Source organism: Podarcis vaucheri (assembly GCF_965113315.1).
Source record: "Podarcis vaucheri genome assembly, chromosome: 3".
NCBI lineage: Eukaryota > Metazoa > Chordata > Lepidosauria > Squamata > Lacertidae > Podarcis > Podarcis vaucheri.
In genome coordinates, this window is record NC_138761.1 from 45,212,070 (window position 1) to 45,234,896 (window position 22,827).

At 41.8% G+C, this 22,827-nt stretch overlaps 2 protein-coding genes across 8 annotated transcripts in view; one reads left to right on the forward strand and one right to left on the reverse strand.

The window, feature by feature from the left end:
- Positions 1-14,747, reverse strand: part of CATSPERE (catsper channel auxiliary subunit epsilon) — a 54,984-nt gene extending 40,237 nt beyond the window's left edge. For 2 of the 6 annotated variants that reach the window (XR_014217438.1, XR_014217439.1), the window contains exons 1-9: positions 14,079-14,746; positions 10,721-10,769; positions 10,233-10,306; positions 7,559-7,631; positions 5,597-5,679; positions 5,299-5,341; positions 3,787-3,864; positions 3,075-3,190; positions 774-1,263 (exon numbers count right to left, since the gene is read on the reverse strand). Coding sequence is in view for 4 of the 6 variants with exons in the window: in XM_082215002.1 (XP_082071128.1) it covers positions 774-1,263; positions 3,075-3,190; positions 3,787-3,864; positions 5,299-5,341; positions 5,597-5,679; positions 7,559-7,631; positions 10,233-10,306; positions 10,721-10,769; positions 14,079-14,530 (1,458 nt within the window). In the remaining 2 variants the exon portion in view is untranslated. Of the gene's footprint in view, positions 1-773; positions 1,264-3,074; positions 3,191-3,786; positions 3,865-5,298; positions 5,342-5,596; positions 5,680-7,558; positions 7,632-10,232; positions 10,307-10,720; positions 10,770-13,169; positions 13,421-14,078 lie in introns of those variants that run through there. The other 4 variants (XM_082215004.1, XM_082215002.1, XM_082215003.1 and 1 more) reach the window with 4 other exon arrangements.
- Positions 13,589-22,827, forward strand: part of ADSS2 (adenylosuccinate synthase 2) — a 36,969-nt gene continuing 27,730 nt past the window's right edge. For both annotated transcript variants that reach the window (XM_082215096.1, XM_082215097.1), the window contains exon 1: positions 13,589-13,910. In XM_082215096.1, coding sequence (XP_082071222.1) covers positions 13,737-13,910 — 174 coding nt within the window. In that variant the 5' untranslated portion in view covers positions 13,589-13,736. The remainder of the gene's footprint in view (positions 13,911-22,827) is intronic.

Genomic DNA, 22,827 nt, shown 5'->3' on the forward strand with positions numbered 1-22,827 from the left:
ATCTCCGTTTGCTCCTTTGAGGTAGGGGTTTAGAATCTTCCTTTCACTTTATTCTACTAGCCTTAAACATTGCACCTGTTAAAAATTCTTCTGGATATTGTTTTTTTGGCAGAACCTGACTACAACTGGTTCTACGTTATAGAAAAGTTGCATTTTGGATGCTTCTTGCATCACCGTGAGAATGGTGTGTGTGCTTGATGAGGATGGCCATTTGTAGGGTAGTAGGGTGATGCTGTACAAACTTGGCAAGTGGTAGGCATATAAAAAATCCCATAATGAGGAGTTTGCTCAAAAATCCTGAAGGAGAGGAAACCTTTTGAAACTGCAGGGAAAACGTTGCACATAAACTGTCCAAGTCATTTCCCTAAAGCTGTTTGGCCTGTCTCAGCTATGTGCCTCAGCTCTTGGTCAGGAGGAGGAAGGTCATACTTGAATGGCTTCAGTGGACTGCTGCCATTTGGCTCCTGGTCACATTATTCCCCTTTTCTTGACATTCATTAAGTTCAGTTGCTGTTGAATGCTATTTTGTGGCTGCTAACCTACTAACCAAACAGACTGAGTCTGGGAACTGAAGGAAAGCCCTTCCCCTTGCAGCCAGTGCTTTCTGAGTGTGCTACCTGTCAACCAAGAGGATATGCTTTACAGTGCTAAACTACCGCATCCCAGAAGCACTGGGCAGCAACAGGCTGCAATGTTTTTTAAGTTGTGGTGGTATGAATAAAAAATAAGTCCACATGAACCCTCTAAAATATAAAATATTTTGAATAACTCACTTGAACAGGATAGTTCCTTAGACACCAGATTCTTTCTTTTATCCCAAGAATTCCGCTTTCTGGAAGTTTATGTTGTTTTCCAACTCTGAACATCTTGTCATTGTTTATAAAATAAGCAGAATTGTCTATTAAAAATACAATGTGTTCTTGTACTATGGCTACATCATTTACTTTCTGAGCTACAGCTGGATCTAATACAGTGGAGGGAAATGTGATTCTTTTTGTATGTCTGAACTCATCATGTGTTAGGAAAGCTCCATAATTTGTCACCACAACTGCTTTAGTTGTATGACATGCAGACCAAGTTATCATGAGCTGACTACCAGCTGGAGTCGAGATAGAGACATCATGTACGTTGACTGGAGGAATTTCTGATTTTGCCATGATAAAAGGAGTCCGGGCAACAAAACAACCCTGAAAAGTAACTGGTTTTCCAATGACTACTCCAATGATGTAATTTGAAATGCTAGGCACGTCAATCTCCCAGTATCTAAAATTAGAAAAAAGTATCATATGATTACACTTTATTACCCTAAATCCAAGCATGTTAAATGGAAATTTCTATTAGGATCTATGTAACATAATTCCACGTTATCTTATAGGATTGCAGTGCATGTCACCGATAGAAAAGCAGCAGTTCAAAAATTTGTATTATCAATGCATGTAGAATACAGCTATTGTGAAACTATTCATATGCACCAAGCTGCAAACATTGACAGATGTTATACTAGAGTTTGGAAGGAGACTCCATTTCTTGAGCTATCTCATTTGCTCAAAAATCTGTGTATTGAGCGAATGACATAACTAATGCAGATGGCAGGCAGAATCTGAAACTCCACTCATAAAATAATAATAAATAGTTCTGTACGCAACAACGAGCTCTTTAGAAATGCTGAAAACAGTCTCAGCAAGCTCAAAACTAGGAATGAAAGAATTGTCAATTTTAGTTCTTTCAGATTCTCATTTTTCCAGTCTTAGGTTCTCCATATTTCTGCAGCAATTTGTGAATTTTCTTTTTCAAAATAATCATGAAAATTCATGGCATTTTAGTTTTAACTTCTCCTACTAAACACATTTTTGTGTGCAGTTTTGACTAATACACACATTGTTGCAATTTATCCTAATACAATGCATTTTTGTATTTCATTTTCATAACTATATTCATTTTTATGTCCACTTTCTCCTAACATATGCATTTTGTAAACACTGTTTTATTGGAGATCTGCATACCAAATTTCAAAAACTGTACAGTAAGTGTGAATTCTGAAGGGTGGCTGTGTTTCAGTTCACATATTGTTTTGTCCCACATCATAAGAGGTGTCATATAATCGTGGGTGGCTCATGCAGGGTTTATATCTGGCCTGTGTTGTGCTTATTGCTAATTGGGCTCATCTCAAGAGCAGTCCACCTGGCTGTGAAGGCATGGCTGCTGTCTGAATAGGGTTGGAAATGGTGCCTAGGAAACCGCTCCATAGCGCACACCCCTTTTTACTGTTACACCAGGAGGATCAGCAGTGCATGTGAGTTCTGCCTACCAAGCTGCTTGCTGGTGGAAGATGGACTTCTCTCACCTTGGCTTCCCCTTCTTTGGGGGACTAGGGGGTTGTGCTAAATTCTTACCTTCCTCCAGCCTGGTGGAGTCAGAGTTTGAATTGCAATTTATATATATATTTACATATACCTCTTTAAAAAAGATTTTTGAAAGGGCTTATAAGATTAAGACCATCATCAGAGCTAGCCCTGTGAAAAGGGTAGGATATACCCCCCTCATTCTGTGTCTCACCCCCACCCATTTGAAAAGAAAAGAAAAGAAAAGAAAAGAAAAAAAAGAAAAAAAGAAAGAAAGGGTGGTGCCTAGGAAAGAGACATAAACTGACCCCGCCCCAAAGTGGAACTCCGGAAGGATGATGCTCTCACTGCAACCCACAGTGGGGATCTGAAGGCGTGAACTTCCCCAAACTTATACTGCCTATAACATTAGTTATTGGTATGAGCTTTCGTGTGCATGCACACTTTTTCAGGAGAAGCATGCACACGAAAGCTCATATCAATAACAACTTAGTTGATCTCTAAGGTGCTATTGGAAGGAATTTTGTTATTTTGTTTAGACTACAGCAGACCAACATGGCTGCCTACCTGTAACTATAATGTTAGTGCCTCACATCGAATATAACTGATCTGTTGAAAAAATGCTATGAACGGAAAACTGAGACACTGTATGTACTTTTGTAATTCAAGAAAATATTTAATTAAAACGATTGTTTAAAAAGACAAATTCAGGAAAATGTAAATGAGCAATACCCGCCATCTGAATATTCTGAGTCTTCCGATTCTCTACTGTCTTCAGTGAGGTGAAACATCTTAATTGAAGGTGATTGTCCCAAATTCAAGAACTGTCTGGAAAGTGTCTTAGAATGCTGTTTAGAAAATGGAATGAGTTGCATATTTTCAAAATTTGCTTATATATATTTAAAGTCTTATCTGTTTTCATATGTAAAATGCTATCTTTGAAATAGGTACTTCCCAGGACCAGGCTCAAACCTGAAGTATTAATATTAAATAAATATGATATTGACATTCCTTTCAGATAATAATTCTACATGTCAACAATCAATTGATTGGGTTGGAAGTGACTGGGATAGCTATCTTGGACCAGAGGAAATTTTAGCTTCAGTGATGTAAATCAATGGCCTGCTAGTGAAAGCAATTTGTGACCTTAATACTTCAATAAACTGGGCAAACAAATTAAACTAAAAGTTGCTTTAAATAGAAGGTATGATTATTTATTTATCTAAAATATTTCTATACCATCCTTTGGCAGAGCTTCCAGGACAGTTTATGAAAAAATGAAAAAATACAACCAATACATAAACAATGTATTTTAAAGTTTAATTAATACAATTATATACTCGTGCAATTATTTAGTTGAATATATAGCCCTTTGTTTCCATAGGAATATGGATATTTCATTACTTCCCATTTCAAGTTAGTTTATGAAGGGAGGATAACATACTTCTGGTGGTCCTTTCGCAGTATGGCTCATTTCTTTACTATCAGCATTTTCTGGGTCATAAATCCATACAACCAGAGTCTGGCAAATAAAAAATGAAAAATTTTGCAAATTTTGATGAATTTGAACGATACTGTTTCTTCCTGTGAATTATAGCCATTTTGTGTTATAGAACTATATTAACCATGTATGTAAGCTGACTATTTAAAAGCAAATTAATAGTCCCTGTTTTAAAGTTTTATAAGCATTCAGGGAAATATGATTTTCCTATAACAAAGATATCCAAGTGCAAAAGTACTGAGAGTGCATTTCATGGCTGAAAACAGGTGCAAAGAGTAACTGAGATAACATTATGTTTTTAAGAAAAAGACATCAGGTAATTCTATGGTTTAGTAAAGTCACAGAAAACAGGATGTAGTGATGAAAATCTCTATTAAAACAATATATTGCCATTTTGAGTATGGAGCCATAATTTAACCAATAGATTTGCTAGGTTTAGCATAAAAAATTAATAAAGATAGGAAATTAATCTTCATAGGTGGAAAGGTGAGAGGGTATGGAAGAAGGGCTCATCCTTTTCTGGAAGGAGCAGCATGGGGCAGTTTGCAAAGGGCTGTCTGCAAACAGGAGGAAAAAGGCATGCACAGCCACACAAAGCAGACCCTTTTGGAAGGATCAGTTGCATGCAGGATGTCTGCAGCCAATCATTCAAAAAGACACATCCCCCCCCCCTGATCAGGTGATGTGGGAAGAATAAACAGCTGTCTTTTCAATGGGCTTTCAGACAGACCATCCCTGCCACATTTGAGCCTCCAGAGTGGACTGTCTGAAAGCTCTTTGCAAATAGCAAAAGTTTTTCAAACAGTGCTGGAAGTCCCTAAAATTGGGACTTCAAAGTTTAAGATTCAAAATGTTACATGACTCAGTCATGGCAGAAGTGTGCTAGGAATCTATTGAACAATTATGCACTGAATTGCCACCGAGCCAAAAGATAATAATTCATTAGATCAACATTACTGGGATAAATGCATTATCTTTCTAATGCATTCATATCACCAATTTATCTATAAATAAATCCATTAATTGTCACTATACATATATTCTGAACTCCAGTTCAATCCTAAATGCGTGTTTCTAAAAAACAAATTCCTTTAAAACAGAGGTGGTTAACCTTTCACCCTCCAGATATTGCTAAACTACAACTCCCATCATCGCTGAACATTGACCATGTTGGACAGAGATGGTGAAAGCTGCAGTTCACCAATATCAGGAGAATCGCAGGGTAGCCATCCCTGCATTAAAACAAATGGGTCTTGTTTCCCAAGAGTTTGATTCTAAATTTCTGAGAAGTAGTAGTATCTCCTAGCTAGATGTGGGGATGTGCTGCTGATGGTTGCAAAGAACCACTAACTGGTACTGGGCATACAACAGAACTGATGGTTATGCAATTTTGCAAACATATTTGAGATTGGGGCGTGTATTTAGAATCACAACATAAAGCAATAAGACACATACATATCTCAGAGTTCTTACCACATGCGCGCTATGTAATGATGATCTACAAAGTAAAAAAACTGAATATTTAGTGAGCATAAAAAAACCTCAAAAAATGGTCAAAACAAAGATAACTTAGGAATGCTTATAGCAAATGAATGTTGTTAATTCAACTTAATACATCTGCTTAATACATCTCCATTATTGATACACATATACATTATCATGTTTAGTGTGTATAATGAGGAAATGTTCTCAAAGAAAAAATGCAACTGTATGCAATTGAATATATCATGTTGAAAAGTATGTTTCATCTTACCTTGTGAAGGAAGTATACACATACCACAAAAAACAATCTAAATCAGCATTTATAGTCAAGTAGCGTTCCCTATCCTGAAATGTCTAAAAGGGAAAGGAAAGGAAGTTAGATATTTTATTCTATTGCAAATGAAATAATTTTGCTTTACAGTATAAGGAGTTTGAAATCCACTGGTGTCAGTAATCTTGCATTTCACATACTGTAGCATGTTACAATTCTGTTTTGTCTACAAATTTTATCTACCGTAATTAAGTCACTCATAGTCAGAGTAGACCCACAGAAATCAATGGACTTAAGATAGAAACATACAAAGCCGCTTGTCAGACCACTAACTAAGTAGCTAAGAACTGTCTACGTAAATGGTGTTTATGTAAATGGCGTTTCCGTGTGCTCTAGCTTCCATCACGGTGCTCCATTGCACCAGAAGCTGTTTAGCCATGCTGGCCACATGACCCGGAAAGCTGTCTGCAGACAAATGCTGGCTCCCTTGGCCTGAAGCGAGATGAGCTTCATAGTCATCTTTGACTGGACTTAACCATCCAGGGGTCTTTTACCTTCACCGTCTACTATAACTGGTAGCAGCTCTCCAGGGTTTCAGGCAGGAATCTTTCCAGACCTGGAAATATAGAGGACTGAACCTGAAAGCAAAGTATATGCTTGATTCGCTGAGCTATGGCCCATTCCCAACTCATTTCACTGGGTCAACTTATAGTATGACTTGGTCAATTATTAATTAAATTTGTACACAATCCCAAGAAGGATACGATTGCCTTTTCTGCCTGTCCTCCAATACTACTTTTGTCTTATGTCCTATTTTGTTGTCTACATTTCTTTTTCTCTTTACAGAGAATGACAATTTTCGGCCCTGGAAGGGGGTGGAACAGGCTTATGTGTGACTGCTGATGCACGTAGTGACCTGAAACACAGCTCTCTGTGCAAACAGGGAGTTGCTTGTACTACATCAGAAGATGCAAGGTGAAGGGTCAGTGAATGATCGTTGAGGACTATGGTATATCCTTAAGATAACAGAACATGTGGCCTGGTATCTGTTCTGCCATCAAATCTCATAATGTGTTCTAACACTGGCTATTAAGTCGCTGTATGAGCTTAATCAAATTTCCCCCCTCTCTAAGATGAAAAACCACCAGTGATCTATCTTTCTATCTGAATAACAAAGCAATTAATGGACTGAGTCAGTTCCAAATGGAAGAGTATAATACTTGAGTGGTATAAGTAAGTGCTATATGCCAAGAACATTTGATCAAGTCCTAGAGGTACATCTCTAAGACATCAACTAAGAACTTGTTATCCCTTTAGTTGATAGTTTCCTTTGATGGTCTTGAGCATTTCTTATGTTGTCCTATTATTTTATTTTTGACTTTTTTACTGTAATTCAAATCTCAGATGTTTAAGATGAGCAGAAAACATTTAAATACATTTTAAAAAACCTTTTCAATATCCAGAATATACTCTCTTTACGTGCTTGCTCAAAAGTTAAGTTCCAACTTATGTTTGAATAAGATGGAAGTAAATTGTTGGTTCTCGGTCACAATTACTTTTTGAAGATACATATTAAAAGTGGATTATATAACATATATATACGCCACCACTCATTTCACCCTACTACTTGAGCAAGAAAAACTGTAGGTTAATTTTGAATAGGGAGCTACTACTAGCTAACTCAATCACTGTTACAGACGCTTCAGGTTACAGACTCCACTAACCCAGGAATAGTACCTCGGGTTAAGAACTTTGCTTCAGGATGAGAACAGAAATCGTGCTCTGGCGGTGCAGCAGCAGCAGCAGCAGCAGCAGGAGGCCCCATTAGCTAAAGTGGTACCTCAGGTTAAGAACAGTTTCAGGTTAAGAACGGACCTCCAGAACAAATTAAGTTCTTAACCCGAGGTACCACTGTACCACAGTAGTAATTCAGGAACTAAACAGAAACTATTCACAACTTACCAGAGACCCCCCAATCTTTGGTTTAACCATATGAGTTCCAGCAACTGGACAATTCAATTCTGGGGTACGTGAACTAGCATAATAAAAAATAAGTAACATGTCTAGTGTGAAGTTGCTTAGCACTGACAATATATTATAGCCCTAAATATATGCATTAGTTATAGAAAAATATATTGATCCATTCAATTGTAATTTGGTCCTCTTATGTTTTATGCATTTTATAATCAACAGCTTTAGCATCATATTTCCATATTTGCATTGATAAAACTCCACTCAGATAATTCCTAGCATTTTAATATTACAAAGTAACAGAGTAATGCTGCAAATTGCAAATATCCCTCTAAACAGGGGTGCTGAGTATAGGGGGCAGAAGGGGCTTCAGACCCTCAATATTTTGGGGCAGGGGGATCAGCCCCCCTCAATACTGAGGGGGGCGCCACCCCCACCACCGGGTGAGTGCTCATCACCTGTATATTGTGGGGGCTGACATGCTCTGTGTGCCCCTGCCCAGGAGCTGGACCTGGACAGGGACAAGCGAAGGCAAAGTTCATCCTCCTGCCCCCCAGCCTCTGCCCAGCACCCCAGGAGGCTGGGACCAGTGAGGCACCACTGCCTCTAAGCCAAGGAAGATGGGGAAATAAAAGCATGATTATTCATTCATTAAACTATATCTACCATGCATTGATCCACATTCTGTAGACCCTGAACAGTATGACAAACTCCCTGGTACTAAGCAAACTTGGACAGTGCTGCTAACCTTCAAAAGTTCCATCATACCCAGTATGCAGCTCAGAATGAAGAGGCTTATTGCTTCCCTTTCTATATGCCCAATTAGAATGCTCTTAGATGAAGGAAGAAAATCATTATCTACATGGATGACACACCGCAGCTCGGGGGGGGGGGGAGGAATAAACAGAAAAGATACTCAAGAAGCCCCCAGACTATAACCAATACAGGAAATCAGAGCAAAGTCCAGCAGATGGAACCTCAGTTAAACTGCCAAAGGGAATTGATGGATATTGCAACACCCCTTAAAAGGTTTGGAACTGGCAATATTAATTTGACCAATAATAAATATAATAACTCCGATGAGACCCTGGACATATTTTCCTTTAAAAATAAAATTGACAACCCCACACTTAGAATGGGACCAAGATATTGATTATTCCACCAATCAGTCATGTCTCAGTACTGGAGCAGTAATGATCAACCTGGTCTGCCTACCACAGGAAACACCTGCATCTGCCAAATCCGATTCTATAAGAGACGTTCCCAGTACTTTTGACTCATTTTTTCCACTCAGATTTCTAACTCTGACCTATTAGCAGGCCTGACACAAAATCCTGTCACAGAGTGAATGATTCAGATCAGATCCCAGCTTCACAAAGCGGTGCAGGGTTGGCTGGGATCGAAAGATGCGTGGCTATTGCATGCCCTGCCATGTCCTCACCATCAGGGAGTTGAGCCCTTTCCACACATTCTTTTTAGGATCAGGAAAAGAAACAGTGGGAACAACTAAGCCCTTGTATGTCATTCGAGAATGGAGGCAACTATCCGTTGTTGGACCCATAACCTAGGTTTAAGGTGCCATTTATTTATGAATATTTATTGAATTTTATAACAAATAAAGATACAGATCTCAATCATCATGTTATATACCATTGTTCTCCCTCCCTCCTCTGGATTTCCCTCAACTCCCCCTGCTGAGTTATTTAGCTTTATTTATTGTATCCTGCTTTTCTTATATAAAAGTTCCCTTATCATTTCTCTAAAATATCTGTTACTGAAATAAAGTTGTGAACGTTTATTCAAACCCTGCCAGTGAATCCAGTCCATTTTGTTGTTTCTGCAAATAGACTGTAAATGGTTCCCAGACTCTTTTGAAGTCCTTTTTGTCCTCTTGTAGTTTGTGTTAGCTTAGCCAATTCTGCACAGTTCATCAATTTTTCTTGCCATTGTTCCTTTGATGGTATTTCTTCCAATATTGTCCAATCAAGATTCTTGCCGCTGTTGTAGCATACATAAATAGTATCCATTTTTCTTTTGGCAGTTCTTGGTTTGAGATACCCAACAAAAAGGCTTCAGGGTGCTTAATAAAGTTCATTTTTTTCAATTCATTATATATCATTTCCCAGTATTTTTTAATACATTTGCATTTCCACCACATATGATAAAATGTTCCTTCCTTTTCCTTACATCTCCAGCATCTGTTATTTTCTTTCCTAAACATCTTTGCCATTTTCACTAGGAGAATGGAAGCAACTACCTATGTTCAGTTCCTTTCCAACCCTCAATGGCTCTCCAAGAGACTTCCATTGGCCACTCCTGAGTGGCACCACTGGCAGTCAGGAGATGGAGATCCCAGGGTGTTTGATCTCAACTGGGAGAAAGCCTAATTGGAGCCTCCTGAAAAAGCCTTCTTTCCATCTGCAAGTCACTGTGGAAGAACCGTAACACCAATAACCTCCTGCAAAAGGACTTTTCTTCATCACAGACCTAGTCTAACCTTTATCACACAGCTGTGACGCAATATAGACAATATAGCATGTATTGTCTTCAACTGGGGCTCATGTTTGAGCATACTCCCCATGGAGCACATAGAACACAAGGCATTCACTATTCCACTCCCCCAGGACAGCCCCACATCTGTGTTACACATTTTTGCATTCCTTACCTTTTATCATCAATAGTACATAATACGGAAAATTCCCATTCAACAAATGAAGGCCCTTCATACACTAAATGTATCTAGACAAAGAAAAGATAACTTGGAATCACTCAAGCCCAAAGCTGCCAAAATGACTTTAATCAAATATTGGGAATCCTGGCACAAATTATTGTGTTGGATTTCTGCATGAATTGGAATTCAGCAGTGAATTCTCCAGCCTACTTTTGTAAATTTTTGAAAGCTATGACAGTGGAATGACCAAATTCTGGGATGTTCCTTGTTACTAGGGATGGGTCATGGTTTCCCACTGCCCCCACCAGACCTCCCTGCCCCTCGTAAGGGAGAAAATTGGGGCAGGCGAAAGTCACTTGACTTTCGGGGTGGGAATGAGTAAAGTTACAGTAATAAGGTGGTTCAAGGTTTGACCCAGTTCTACTTGCCAAATTAGATCTTAGCCTATGTATGGACAGTAGTCTTAAACATGAAGTACTTACACCAGTTCTTGCAGTAAATAGAATATAATGCCCTACTGAAGTTTCATATCTGAAAAGACAGTAAAAAACAAGGTGCTCATTAACAAAGGCAAAACTCTTCATAGTTTTTCGATGTTAATGAGCACACGCACACCTCTATACTATACATGCAGTTTGTGATTTAAATATCTTGGCTTCTTTGAGGAACCCTGGTCTGATCAATTACTGGTAGATATTCATTGCTTCCTTAAAGAATTACTGTATCCAGCTGTCTGCTTTATCTGTTGGTATCTGTTGGATTTTTTGGCCTCTTTCCCCTGCTCAGGTATGAATTGAATAAACCAAGAGAAGCAGAAAATATTTGAAGGTCTCTCTGCTGATCTCACAGGATAAAGCAGTCCCAGGGATGTCCTGGGAGGACATCCCAGAGACCACTGATCCTTCTCTGAGGGTAAAGTGAGAGGTCTGTTGTGAGAGTTCCCACACTGCTGTCATGGAAAATTCTAGTCCTTGCCTTCCAACACTACAAGCTCCAGTGTTTGTAGATGCAAAGAGGGTGCATGCTGAGGGTAGTCTGGTGATGGCATGTTGCCAATGAATGGATCCATAGCATTCTCCGTCCCCTGAAATGCATCTGAAATGGGGGAAATATATGCCAGCCCTGTGTACATGCAGTTTCTCTTCCACTGGAAATAACGAGAGGGAAATTGGCTGCAAAAATAAAAACCAGAAATAGCCGGAGGAGGGAAAATTCCACTCTGTCCTCACTTCTGCCATACCAGCACAAATATGGCAGAGAACTGGATAAGATGGTTTGCCTGCTTTCAGTTCATCTCTGCCAACATGGTAACATGGTTCTGTTAATAAACCTATTCACTATAGACAAATAATGTATCTTAGTAAGGAGTCAGGTCCTAACATATCAAGGGCATCCTGATCAAATTTGCATATGACACCAAACTGGGAGGGGTGGCTAACACCCCAGAGGACAGGATCACACTTCAAAATGACCTTGACAAATTAGAGAACTGGGCAAAGACAAACAAGATGAATTTTAACAGGGAGAAATGTAAAGTATTGCACTTGGGCAAAAAAAATGAGAGGCACAAATACAAGATGGGGGACACCTGGCTTGAGAGCAGTACATGTGAAAAGGATCTAGGAGTCTTGGTTGACCACAAACTTGACATGAGCCAACAGTGTGACGCGGCAGCTAAAAAAGCCAATGCAATTCTGGGCTGCATCAATAGGAGTATAGCATCTAGATCAAGGGAAGTAATAGTGCCACTGTATTCTGCTCTGGTCAGACCTCACCTGGAGTACTGTGTCCAGTTCTGGGCACCACAATTCAAGAAGGACACTGACACGTGTCCAGAGGAGGGCAACCAAAATGGTCAAAGGCCTGGAAACGATGCCTTATGAGGAACGGCTAAGGGAGTTGGGCATGTTTAGCCTGGAGAAGAGGAGGTTAAGGCGTGATATGATAGCCATGTTCAAATATATAAAAGGATGTCATATAGAGGAGGGAGAAAGGTTGTTTTCTGCTGCTCCAGAGAAGCGGACACGGAGCAATGGATCCAAACTACAAGAAAGAAGATTCCACCTAAACATTAGGAATAACTTCCTGACAGTAAGAGCTGTTTGACAGTGGAATTTGCTGCCAAGGAGTGTGGTGGAGTCTCCTACTTTGGAGGTCTTTAAGCAGAGGCTTGACAACCATATGTCAGGAGTGCTCTGATGGTGTTTCCTGCTTGGCAGGGGGTTGGACTCGATGGCCCTTGTGGTCTCTTCCAACTCTATGATTCTATGATTCTATATCTTAGCAACAAAGATCTCCGACCCCTGCAGTGTGAGTGTGTTTGCCAGACGACCTTCCCTTCACCTAATTTGTCAGCCGCCTTCCATGTCGGAGAGTGGGCGCATTGGCTGTGCTCACTTTCACTATGCCCACCACTGGCATGCAACCAAATGGATTCCAAATGGGGCTCTCGGACTGAGAAGAGTGAGCAAACCGAAGTACAGTGGTACCTTGGGTTACATACGCTTCAGGTTACATATGCTTCAGGTTACAGACTCCACTAATCCATAAATATTACCTCAGGTTAAGAACTTTGCTTCAGGATGAGAACAGAAATCGTGCTCCGGTGGCGCGGGAGGCCCCATTGGGTAAAGTGGTGCTTCAGGTTAAGAACAGTTTCAGGTTAAGAACGGACCTCCGGAACGAATTAAGTACTTAACCCGAAGTACCACTGTAACGGCCCCTGGGTGGCCGGCTAGGGGAGTGCTCTGCCTCATATCTGTTACCTTTCTCTTCACAAGATGCAACCTGCACTCACCATGAGGGCCGCTCGCTACCCTGACCCATGGACACCCCCACTTCCTCGTTTCCCCTCTCGCACCCTTAAACCTGCCTCTCTGACATCCCCTTCCCAACCCGTTCAGCCCCCCGGGAAATCCTTCTCTCCCGCACCTCCACACTGCCCAGCATCCCTTCAACCAGAGGCAGAGCAGCAGGGGCTTGGCCCACACAAGCGGGAACAAAAAGCGCGCCATCAGCGCTGCCAAAAGAACGGCCCCCAAACCGCCGTTAGCAACCGACGCCGCCTCGCGCTCGCGCTGCGTCTTCAAATAACAGCGCGGACGGCCACAGTGGGGCGAGCGAGCAGCGCGCCGTCCCGCCAGCTGAGGCGAGATCCGGGGCGACTGCGTTTCCCAGCACGACCCGCGGCCATTTCACGGCGAGACTGCGAAGTTAGCCGCGCGACACTATGGGCAGCGTAGTTCCTTCTATATATGGGCACGAAGCGCCGGCATTTAACATACTATGCAGATGAAGGGGCGGGCCTCCTGACACGCGCAGGAGCGGGATGCCAAAGGGAGGCCGGTAGGCGGCAGCAGGAGCCGGAGCGGGATGCGGCAACTGTGAGGGAAGGCGGGGATGAGGTAGCCGTCGCCGGCGGAGTCGGGCGCGCCGCTTCCTCCTCTGCTCCTCGCATGTGCCTTAAGAGCAATACGGAAACCTTCGCCTGCGGGAGCCATGTCTGAAAGCGGCTCCACGCCCGCCGCCGCCACCATCCCCAACGGTGGGGCCGCCTCTCGGCACCCCGGCAATAAAGTGGCCGTGGTGCTGGGGGCACAATGGGGCGACGAGGGCAAAGGGAAAGTGGTGGACTTGCTGGCGCAGGACGCGGACATCGTCTGCAGGTGCCAGGTGAGGAGCCGGGCGGGCCGAGTCACCTTGAACTCTCCCGGAGGCGCGCGCGGGGAGGCGACGGGCCTCGGAGAGAGAGAGAGAGAGGGGACCCCCCGCGGCTCTTCCCGCCGCCGCCTCGGTTTCTATGGTAACTGCCGCGCTCAGGCCGGGCGCCGCGCTTTTTACCCGCCGCCCTGGTCTAACCAGCTGGCCGTCAGGGCGAGCCTCTCCCCTTCGTTTCCCGCAGAGCCGGCTCTTCCCGCTTCCTCCATTGTTGCGACTGAGCTGGGCTGCTGCTTCCTTGCGAGCGCCTGGAGCCGCGGAGCCGCCTCCCCACCCCGGCCGACTACGCTGCTTTGTGACGGACGGCGGTGGAGAAGGACGGCAGCGACCTGTTCCTTCCCTTCCGCCACTCCTCCCCCGGTGTTTCTTTTATCTCTCTCTACTCTGACGGTTACGGCCATTTCCCGCCGTCCGCTTCTTTTTCTCCTCGGGCAGCCCTGCAGTGCAGCAGCGGCAGCTCTTCGCCCAGGCGAACGAAATGCAGCGGCGGAAAAGAGGCGGCTGAAGGAGCTGCTGGCAAGGCCTTGGCCACCCCCTTCGCCAGAAGGCTGTTGTCTTCCTTGAGGCTCCATCATGGGTTCACTGGCGGGAGGAGAGGTTCATCTCAGGTGTTCCGCTCCTGTTGTGTTGCCTGCCCAAAATAAGAAACAAGCGTCCTCCTGTTTTCTTCCCCTCTGTGTGATACCTGATGTCTAAAGAAAGAGATCCTAGACCCAGGCTTCTCTCTTTTTCTCCCTCTTCTTATGGCCAATCTGGTATAGCTAATTTCTTCCAAGTGCGTAGATAATGCTGTTTAAATAATACAGGTAATGTTAAGATCCTAAATTCAATTGAAAAATCCTTATCAAAACGTCTATTATTTTTCATTAAGTGATTTTGATGGAAACGGATAATCCAAAGAACAGGTAATGGGCCTGCAGTCTCTTATCAGAATTGCAACCAGGACAACCTAGGATCCAAAGTGCACCATGTGCATGCCTAAAACTCTGCTTTGCATACACAAAACATGGGTTGTTTTCATCTTACTAATGCAGCCTCTTACACAGCCTTAGGATTCTCCAGTCTTCAGAAGGGCAGGGGAGGGGTGGAGAAAGAGCAGGAAGCTCAAGAGGTGGTGATGAAAAGTGCCCTGTTGAATCCATAGAAGTTCATACACAATTCTTTGGGTGCTTTGTTTCTAAATTGTAGTCTGTGTATTTCAGAACATGCTCAGGTTGGAAGTGCTTTCTCAGCCTTAAACAATGAAGTAGGAATTCTGTGCTTAGGAGTTGAAAAAATTAAAAGACCTGCCATACCTAGACTACTTAGAAAAAACTAAGGCTGCCATGTTGTTGTTTTTAAGAATCTGATCCAACTGTTTTGCACACGACACTTCTCTTATACAGATGTAAAAAAGAAAGTACAGTATGTGCATAATCCTTTGTACATATATTTGCCACAAATACTGATGGGTTGTATTCAGTTAAGTCCTGCTTAAAAGTAGATCAACTTGATGTTAATGAACCTAAATTAGTCATGGCTGTTTACTCTGAGCAGGACTCACTTTGAATACCACCCCATATTTAGAAGCTACAAAAGTTTATACACACTTTTCTTTTTTATCTGCTCCAAATGTAAGCACCTGTTCATATCATAGTTGGTTGTGTTGAAATTAGTAATACACTGTTATGATCTGTCTCACTTTTCTGAGCTGTGAGAAGTTCCAGGGACATAGTGTTTATCTGGATTTCCTTCCATTTCAGCAGAGATTTATAGAATTTTGAATTATTATACTTTTAATTACATATATACAGTGTCATATAAAATCTCCAGAGACAGGCAGTTCTCAAGAATGCTTTCTCTGCCTGAACTAACAGATCCCCAAATCTCAGTTCTGTGTCTTACTTGAAAATTATAGAGCTGTCCATTTTGTTCCCTTTCCCAGATATGCATTCTCCTAGATTGCATTATCCCTAGCTGTAGGGTGGGTAGATGGGTGAGATAGAAAGCTACTTTGTACCAAGTCTGACCACTGATTTATCTAACTTAGTATTGTTGACACTGGCTAATACATGTACTGTAAGGTGTTTTCAGGGTTTCTGACAGAAGCCTTCCTCAGCCTAGCTTTGAAGATACCAAGGATATCTGGCATGCATACGCTATACCCAAGGGCGCTTCTCTGTTGCTGGTAGAGGTGCCAGGGCACCCAGCATGAGGCCAGCTCTGGCTCTACCACTGAACTATGTCCCTTCTTTTCAGGTGGAAATATATCACCTGACTATCCTGGGTTATTAATGTAAGTAATGTACATTCACCCTAATTTACTATAGCCTGAAAATCTGAAGGAGTGACAGCTTAGGCTGCAATCCCTTTACTCTCCAAGTGAGGAAATGGGACTACAGTAAATTGTAAATTTACTACAGTAAATATACAGTAAATTGCCTGACTATATTTATTTCCCTGTGTTTATGTACTTGTGGACCAGATCTTACAAGATCTGTTGAAGCCAATAAGAAGCTACATTAAGGCAGATGAAGCAACATTTTGAAAAGTGAGTTGCTGACCCATGCTCCTCTCTAAAAGATAATATGTTTGTGTAGTTTAACTAGGACTTAAGAGTTGGGGAGACAGGGAAGCACCAATCTTTCTGTGTGATTCTTGAGAACTACCAGTCCTAGAGTTCCTTGTGTGTTGATTGGTGGGAGAGACAAAGCACCATAATAATTTCTGACATTGATCCCAAGGACAGTGAAAGCCAGTGTTGCTGGTAGGATTAATGGGTCCCAAATATATGTGAATAAATGTCCACTTAATAAGCTACAGTTCAGTTAAATATCATTAGTATTATTAAATGTATTACTTACCCTTCACCAGCAGAGTTACAGCAATTTAAAATTCAGAATTATAAACATTTGGAACCAGTTACAGAATAGGTCCAGTACTGAAAACACACATCTTGGGTGTTAAAGGCCAGGATAAAGAGGTACATCTTCAACATTTGCTGAAAGCTGTATAAGAAACCAGATGCACCTCTGGGGGAGAGAATTCCATCACTTAAGGGCTGCCACAGAACATGCCTTTTCTCACCCGCAACTTCTGAGGGAAGAAGAACTACCAAGAAGCCCCTCTCTGCAGATCTTCACAAGGGGAAGGGGGCCTGTAAAGGAGACAGTCCTTCACATATTTGAAGTATAAGTCATTTGGAGTGTTAATCTAGCATGAAAACAAACAAACTGGTAGCCCAATACAGCTGTTCTAGAACATGGATTATATGAGTTCTGAAGGCAACACAGACATTAATCTGCCTGCTGCATTTTGAACCCGTTGAAGTTTCTGAGTTTTCTTCAAGGGCAGCCCTCATAAAGATAGTCCTACATATCTTTTGCAAACTGTCGGTGACTGGCAGAAGCTGAAAAATTTCAGCAAGTCTTAACATTTATAAAAAGCTGCACTTTTAGCTACTATGGGACAAAAACAGTTAAGATCCTGGCTTTTTATCTGTCTGGTGTGAACTTGCAAGATAAATAAGGTTTGAGAAATAACCTATGGTTTTGCAAAGAAAAATACCAGAAAAATAAAATTTTCAAGTAAATTGATCACTTGAGAAAGAAGGGAAAAGATTGAATGGCTAATACACTTTTGTTAAGACAACCAAAAAGTGTCAAAATGGTTGGCAAACACTTCTTCATGTTGGACGTTAAGAACACAAGAAAAGCCTGAATCAGAGCAAAGGCCCATCTAGTCCAAGTATTCTGTTCTCACAGCACTCTGTTTTGCAACAACATTGGAAGGCCACAAGTCCCTACCTCTGACTTAAATAATAGTCCTATTCACAGAAATCTGAAACCTTAACAATTCTTAGAAGTGAGATTTTTAACACACACAATCTCATCCCAGTTTGTTCTATTAAAATGGTGCTTTCCAATGCCTGCTTTTGATGCAGCAACTTTCAGATAAGGAGAAAGCAAATTAGATTATTTGCTGAGGTGATAACATATCGCCAGTGTTACAATACAGTACAGCATATGCTGCACGCTGTTTTCTTGTTTGCATTTAAAGGAAAATGTATAAATGTAGCTTGTAAAAATATTGTGTACTTTTGAGAATCTGGTCATAAAGTGTGTCTAAAAATCATTGTGGTGAGTGATTTCTACTGAAGTGCAATTAATGGCTAAACCTTGAAGTCTGCTTAACTGTTGAAGTAGGGAACAAGAACCACACATCAGTTTCTCATTGAGCAACATTCTGCGTTTTCTTACAAAGATCACATACTACCAAGTCATCGGCAGTATTACTTCATAAGCATATTTTCCCCTTATTCATCTTTACAGAACCACTGCACCTTAGACTATGATGGCTTATTAGCATTAGGAACAAGTATAATACACCCTGAGTAGAGATGTGAAGGCCTGGGGAAAGTACTGGAAAAATTGCAGGGAAGCGGTAGGTTTTAAAAAAAATCTCTCTCTCTCTCCCCCCCCCCATCACATCTCTAACCCTGAGCATCTCTTCATATTATGCTTTGCTTGTTTGCAGCCATCATTGGAAGGAAATTGTAATTTGGACAGAGTTGGATACCACAGAGCAAGTCCAATGGAGCACTGGTTGATCCTTCTGTACTGGATTGGTTTCAATTACTGTGGTCTGAGGATGTGGCAAGCTGATTGTAAAATATGCAACTAACCACCTGCCCCTTTCACCTTTGCCTGTCTTGGCTTCTTGGACTTAGCTGTAGGGGGTTGATTGGGTGTGTCTGAGGATTAATGCTTCCCTGGAGGAGAGAAAGTACCCGCCTTGAAGTGGTGCATTAAAAAGTGGTCTTTAAATAGACCTCCCTGCAGTCAGATGTGTTGGACAACTACCGCCCAGTAACAAATATCCCCTCTTTGAGCGTGTTGTGGCACAGCTTCAGATATGTTTGGGAGAAAGTGATTGCTTGGATCCATTCCAGTCTGGCTTCAGGCCCAGTCATAGCACTGAAACTGCCTTGGTCACCCTGGTTGATGACATTTGCAGTAGAGATGTGGGAAGTGCAACCCTTCTTGTTCTTCCTGATCTCAGTGGCCTTGATACTGTTGACCATGGTATTCTTCTGGAGCTTCTCAGGCAGATGGGAGTTGAGGGCATTGTCCTTCAGTAGCTCTGCTCTTACCTCCAGGAACAGTTTCAAAAAGAGTTGTTCTGTGGTGTCCTGCAGGGTTTCATCTTGTCCCCCATGCCCTTGAAGAAACATCAACTGGTCCAAAATGCAAAGGCCAAATCACTTGTTGGGGTTCCATTTATAACACATATATTTCCTATTTTAAAACAGCTACATTGGTTGCCTCTTCATTTTTATATGTCATTTAGGGTGCTCACACTAGTGTCTAAAGCCTTAAATGACTTAAGCCCCAAATATCTGAACAGCTGCCACCTTCTCAACAGACACACTCTGGTGTTAAGCTCAGAACACTGGGGCCCTCTTGGTAGTTCTTCTGCCCTCAAAAGCTGAGGTTGCGGGGTACCCTGAGAGAAAGCATTCTCTGTGGCAGACACCCACAGAGGGGTTTGTGGCACCTTCATTATGCAGCTTTCATCATGAGCTTAACCTGATATTTGACTTTCTGTCTGTCTCTGTATATCTATCTATCTATCTATCTGGACCCATTCTAGTTGTGACTGTAATTTCTGTTAAACTGTTTTTAATGTATTTTGCATAGTTGCACCCTGCCCTGGGACCTTCTGGTGAAGGTTAGGTGGCTATGGTGGTGTTGTTGTTGCTGCTGCTGCTTCAAGAGTGGGCCCATATATTGTGTAGGATCCAAAGTTGTGCAAGTGGGAGCCTCCTGAGGCAACACACCTTTCCCCTTCCTTCCTTCCTTCCTTCCTTCCTTCCTTCCTTCCTTCCTTCCTTCCTATCCCCTGAAAAACATATCTAAAGGGCCAATAAATTCTAAACAGTGGGGGCTACGTTATGATAGGGAATTACCAAAATCAGGTGGACACAATTTATGCAAACACTTGCCTATGTTGTTCATATAATGTAGAGGGGAGGGAAGTGGACAAAAATTATCAGGTGCCAAAGACTTAGTGAATCATGAGTAAGCATTCTTTATTTCTTATAATTCTGCAGAGGTGTAATGCTTCTTATCACTTCATCTACATGTTTAAATATTCTTTTTAATGGTTGTGTGCTTTTAGTTAAGGATCTTGCATTTTTTTTTTAAAAAAATAATATTTATTACTTTTAAACCTTACAAAAAAGAAAAGAAAAAGAAAAAAGAAGAAAAAGCAAAAGAAAAAACAATACAGTACAATATATAAACAATACACAACACAACATTAACACATTAAACAAAACGAAAGCAAAAACAATTCAAAAAACACACATCATACCATCTCAATATCCTCTCTTTCATTCCCTTGTTTCATCAACCTCCTCTCACCTCCCTTTTTGTATTCCATTTCTATTAATTATTTCAGCAAATCCTTTCCATCTTTCTCTATTTTCTGTCATATGATTATCTTAACATATTTTGTGGAGTTTGGAACTGACAGGGTTAAAACTCACTGGTGTCCTGTATCTGGATCTGGGAGGAGCTGGGAGGAGCTCCATGCAGAGAAGTGCGTCACAGGATGTCGTTCTGATGCTCTTCAGATCTGTCTCTGCAACGGACAGAGAAGCAGCTCAACTTAGAGGCTGCTGTGAGAGTGCTTTTGGAAAGCACAAAGATGCCGGAATGCTCTGATGGTGTCTGATGAAATTTATTGCTCTGTAAATAAAGCTACTAGAGATAAGGACGGACTGTCTCTGGACTGATTTATCCCTTTTTCTCACACGGAAGCAGGACCGCTGCTACTCTGCAATTTCTTTGGCCAGGTCAGGGTGAGAGCAGAGCCTATGCCGAGGAAGCGCTGCCTGGACCCAAAGATTTATTTCTCCAAATATTTTAACCTTATTTTCCATTAATACTATAATACTTATTTATGCTTAATTCCTTAAAACATTTCTACTAAAGCCGTATAATTCCCTTCCAACATTTTTCTAACACTCATTAATTTTACATTATTTCCATATATAGATGTAATGTGTATGGGTTGCTCGTGCATAAGTTGCTGCCTCTCCAGGCTTTGTTGCCTTGCTAAACCTTTCAGTCTGGGCAGCCCTTCACTTCGTGGCTGCCTCAGTCGCTAGCAGAATCCGTCAGTGGGCGTTTCTTAAATCTTTTCCAACATAAAAGTTGTTTGATACCCTGTCTCCTCCTACTCTCTCTGCGCAGAAGTCTTCTGCGCAGGGTGGGCGTGGGTAGCGGAGGACCCGTGCTCTCCCCGCTGGTGTCCGGTGAAGAGTCCTGGAGCCCTCTCGCCGATTCCCCCATCAGGCCCTCTATATCCCTGGTGTTGCGCTGATTGGCTTCCCCGTCTGCGGAGCTGCCTCTCTCCCTGCTGCGCCCTTCTCCAGCATCATTTGAGATCCTTCCCTCCGCATCTAGCTCCGATGTCAGTTCCCTGACAATAGATTTTAAACTTTTTCCAATATTCTTCCACCGTCTCTTCTCCCTGGTCTCGGATTCTGCCAGTCATTTCCATCAATTCCATATAGTCCATCAACCTGGTGATCTTCTGTCCGAGGCTCTTAATCCCTCCTGCAGGTCTTCTTCATGCACTTTACTTTGTCTTCTCCTGATCTTGTTCTTATTTTCCTTCCTTTGATGCTAAAAAGTAGATCTCGGGGAAATTCCCACCTAGCAATGTTTTATTCCTTCTTGACAAGTCAGCCAAATCTCCATAGTTAAAACTAAAATTAAAAAGATATATCCAGTCGTATTTCAAAGTTCTTCCAAGTCTGGCGGTCCCCACTGTTGGGTTGAAATAACCGACAGACGAGTAGCAAGTGTCATGTGGGAGGCATCTTTCTCGAGCAAGTCTCGGGGAGTCCCCTTTATTGAATATTACAGCAATTGCCACGTATGTGCTTATTGCTGATTGGTTAACACAAGTACAAAGCAAAGGTTACATATTACATTAATCACCAGTAGATTAAAGGCTGGGAAAGGGAGCACAGAACTAGACAGGCATGAAAACCTCCTAATTAAATTATAACTAGTGATTGATATAGCAAGACTTAAACAATTACATTCCGATAGATGTGGTCAACTATGCATTAAGAACAGGTCAGAGTATAATGTTTTCATGAACTCAATGTGAACTGAACATTCTGGGATGATGAGGGAATGTCTTGTATTAGAACGGTTTGTGTAGCATCATGTGCAGAAACAAAGCTTAGAAGCAAAACTTCCCATCATGCCACATTCATGTGCAGAAGCAAAGCCTCCCTTCACCCCACAACTCCAGTCTCCTCCTGACTCAAGTCCAGGTTCCAAAGGTCAATAAATCCCTGCGTGAAGGGATCTATCCAACTTTCCTTCTTCAGTCCAAGTGGGGCTCCAATCCTCAAAGTCTGACTTTCTCTAAATTCAGTCATAAAAGGCATCAACTTATAGTCCTCAAATTGCATCTGTGAGGCTGGGGCTCTCTCCCTCTCCACTTGTACTACTTTAGGTTCCACAACAACAACTTTCTCCCCCGCCTTCTCAATTTGCCATGTCAAAGTAGATCCCTGTATCGATTCCTGAATAGTTTCTGTATTAATATTCACTTTTTGTCCCAAATTAGGCACTTTTTGTTCCAAGTCATCAATTTTTATAATCATCACATCCGTCTTCTTATGGTGCTGTTCCAGTGAGTCATTAATCTTACATAATGCAACCACTAAGGCTTCTTCTGTCAACATTCTTAACGGTCCAAGGTCAATCCCAGATTCTCAGAGTTTTATCTTGCAGCTGGAAATTCCCCCAGCTCAGCTCATGTAACAATTTCAAAGGCTTCCTCTAGGGGGAAACAATTTCTATTT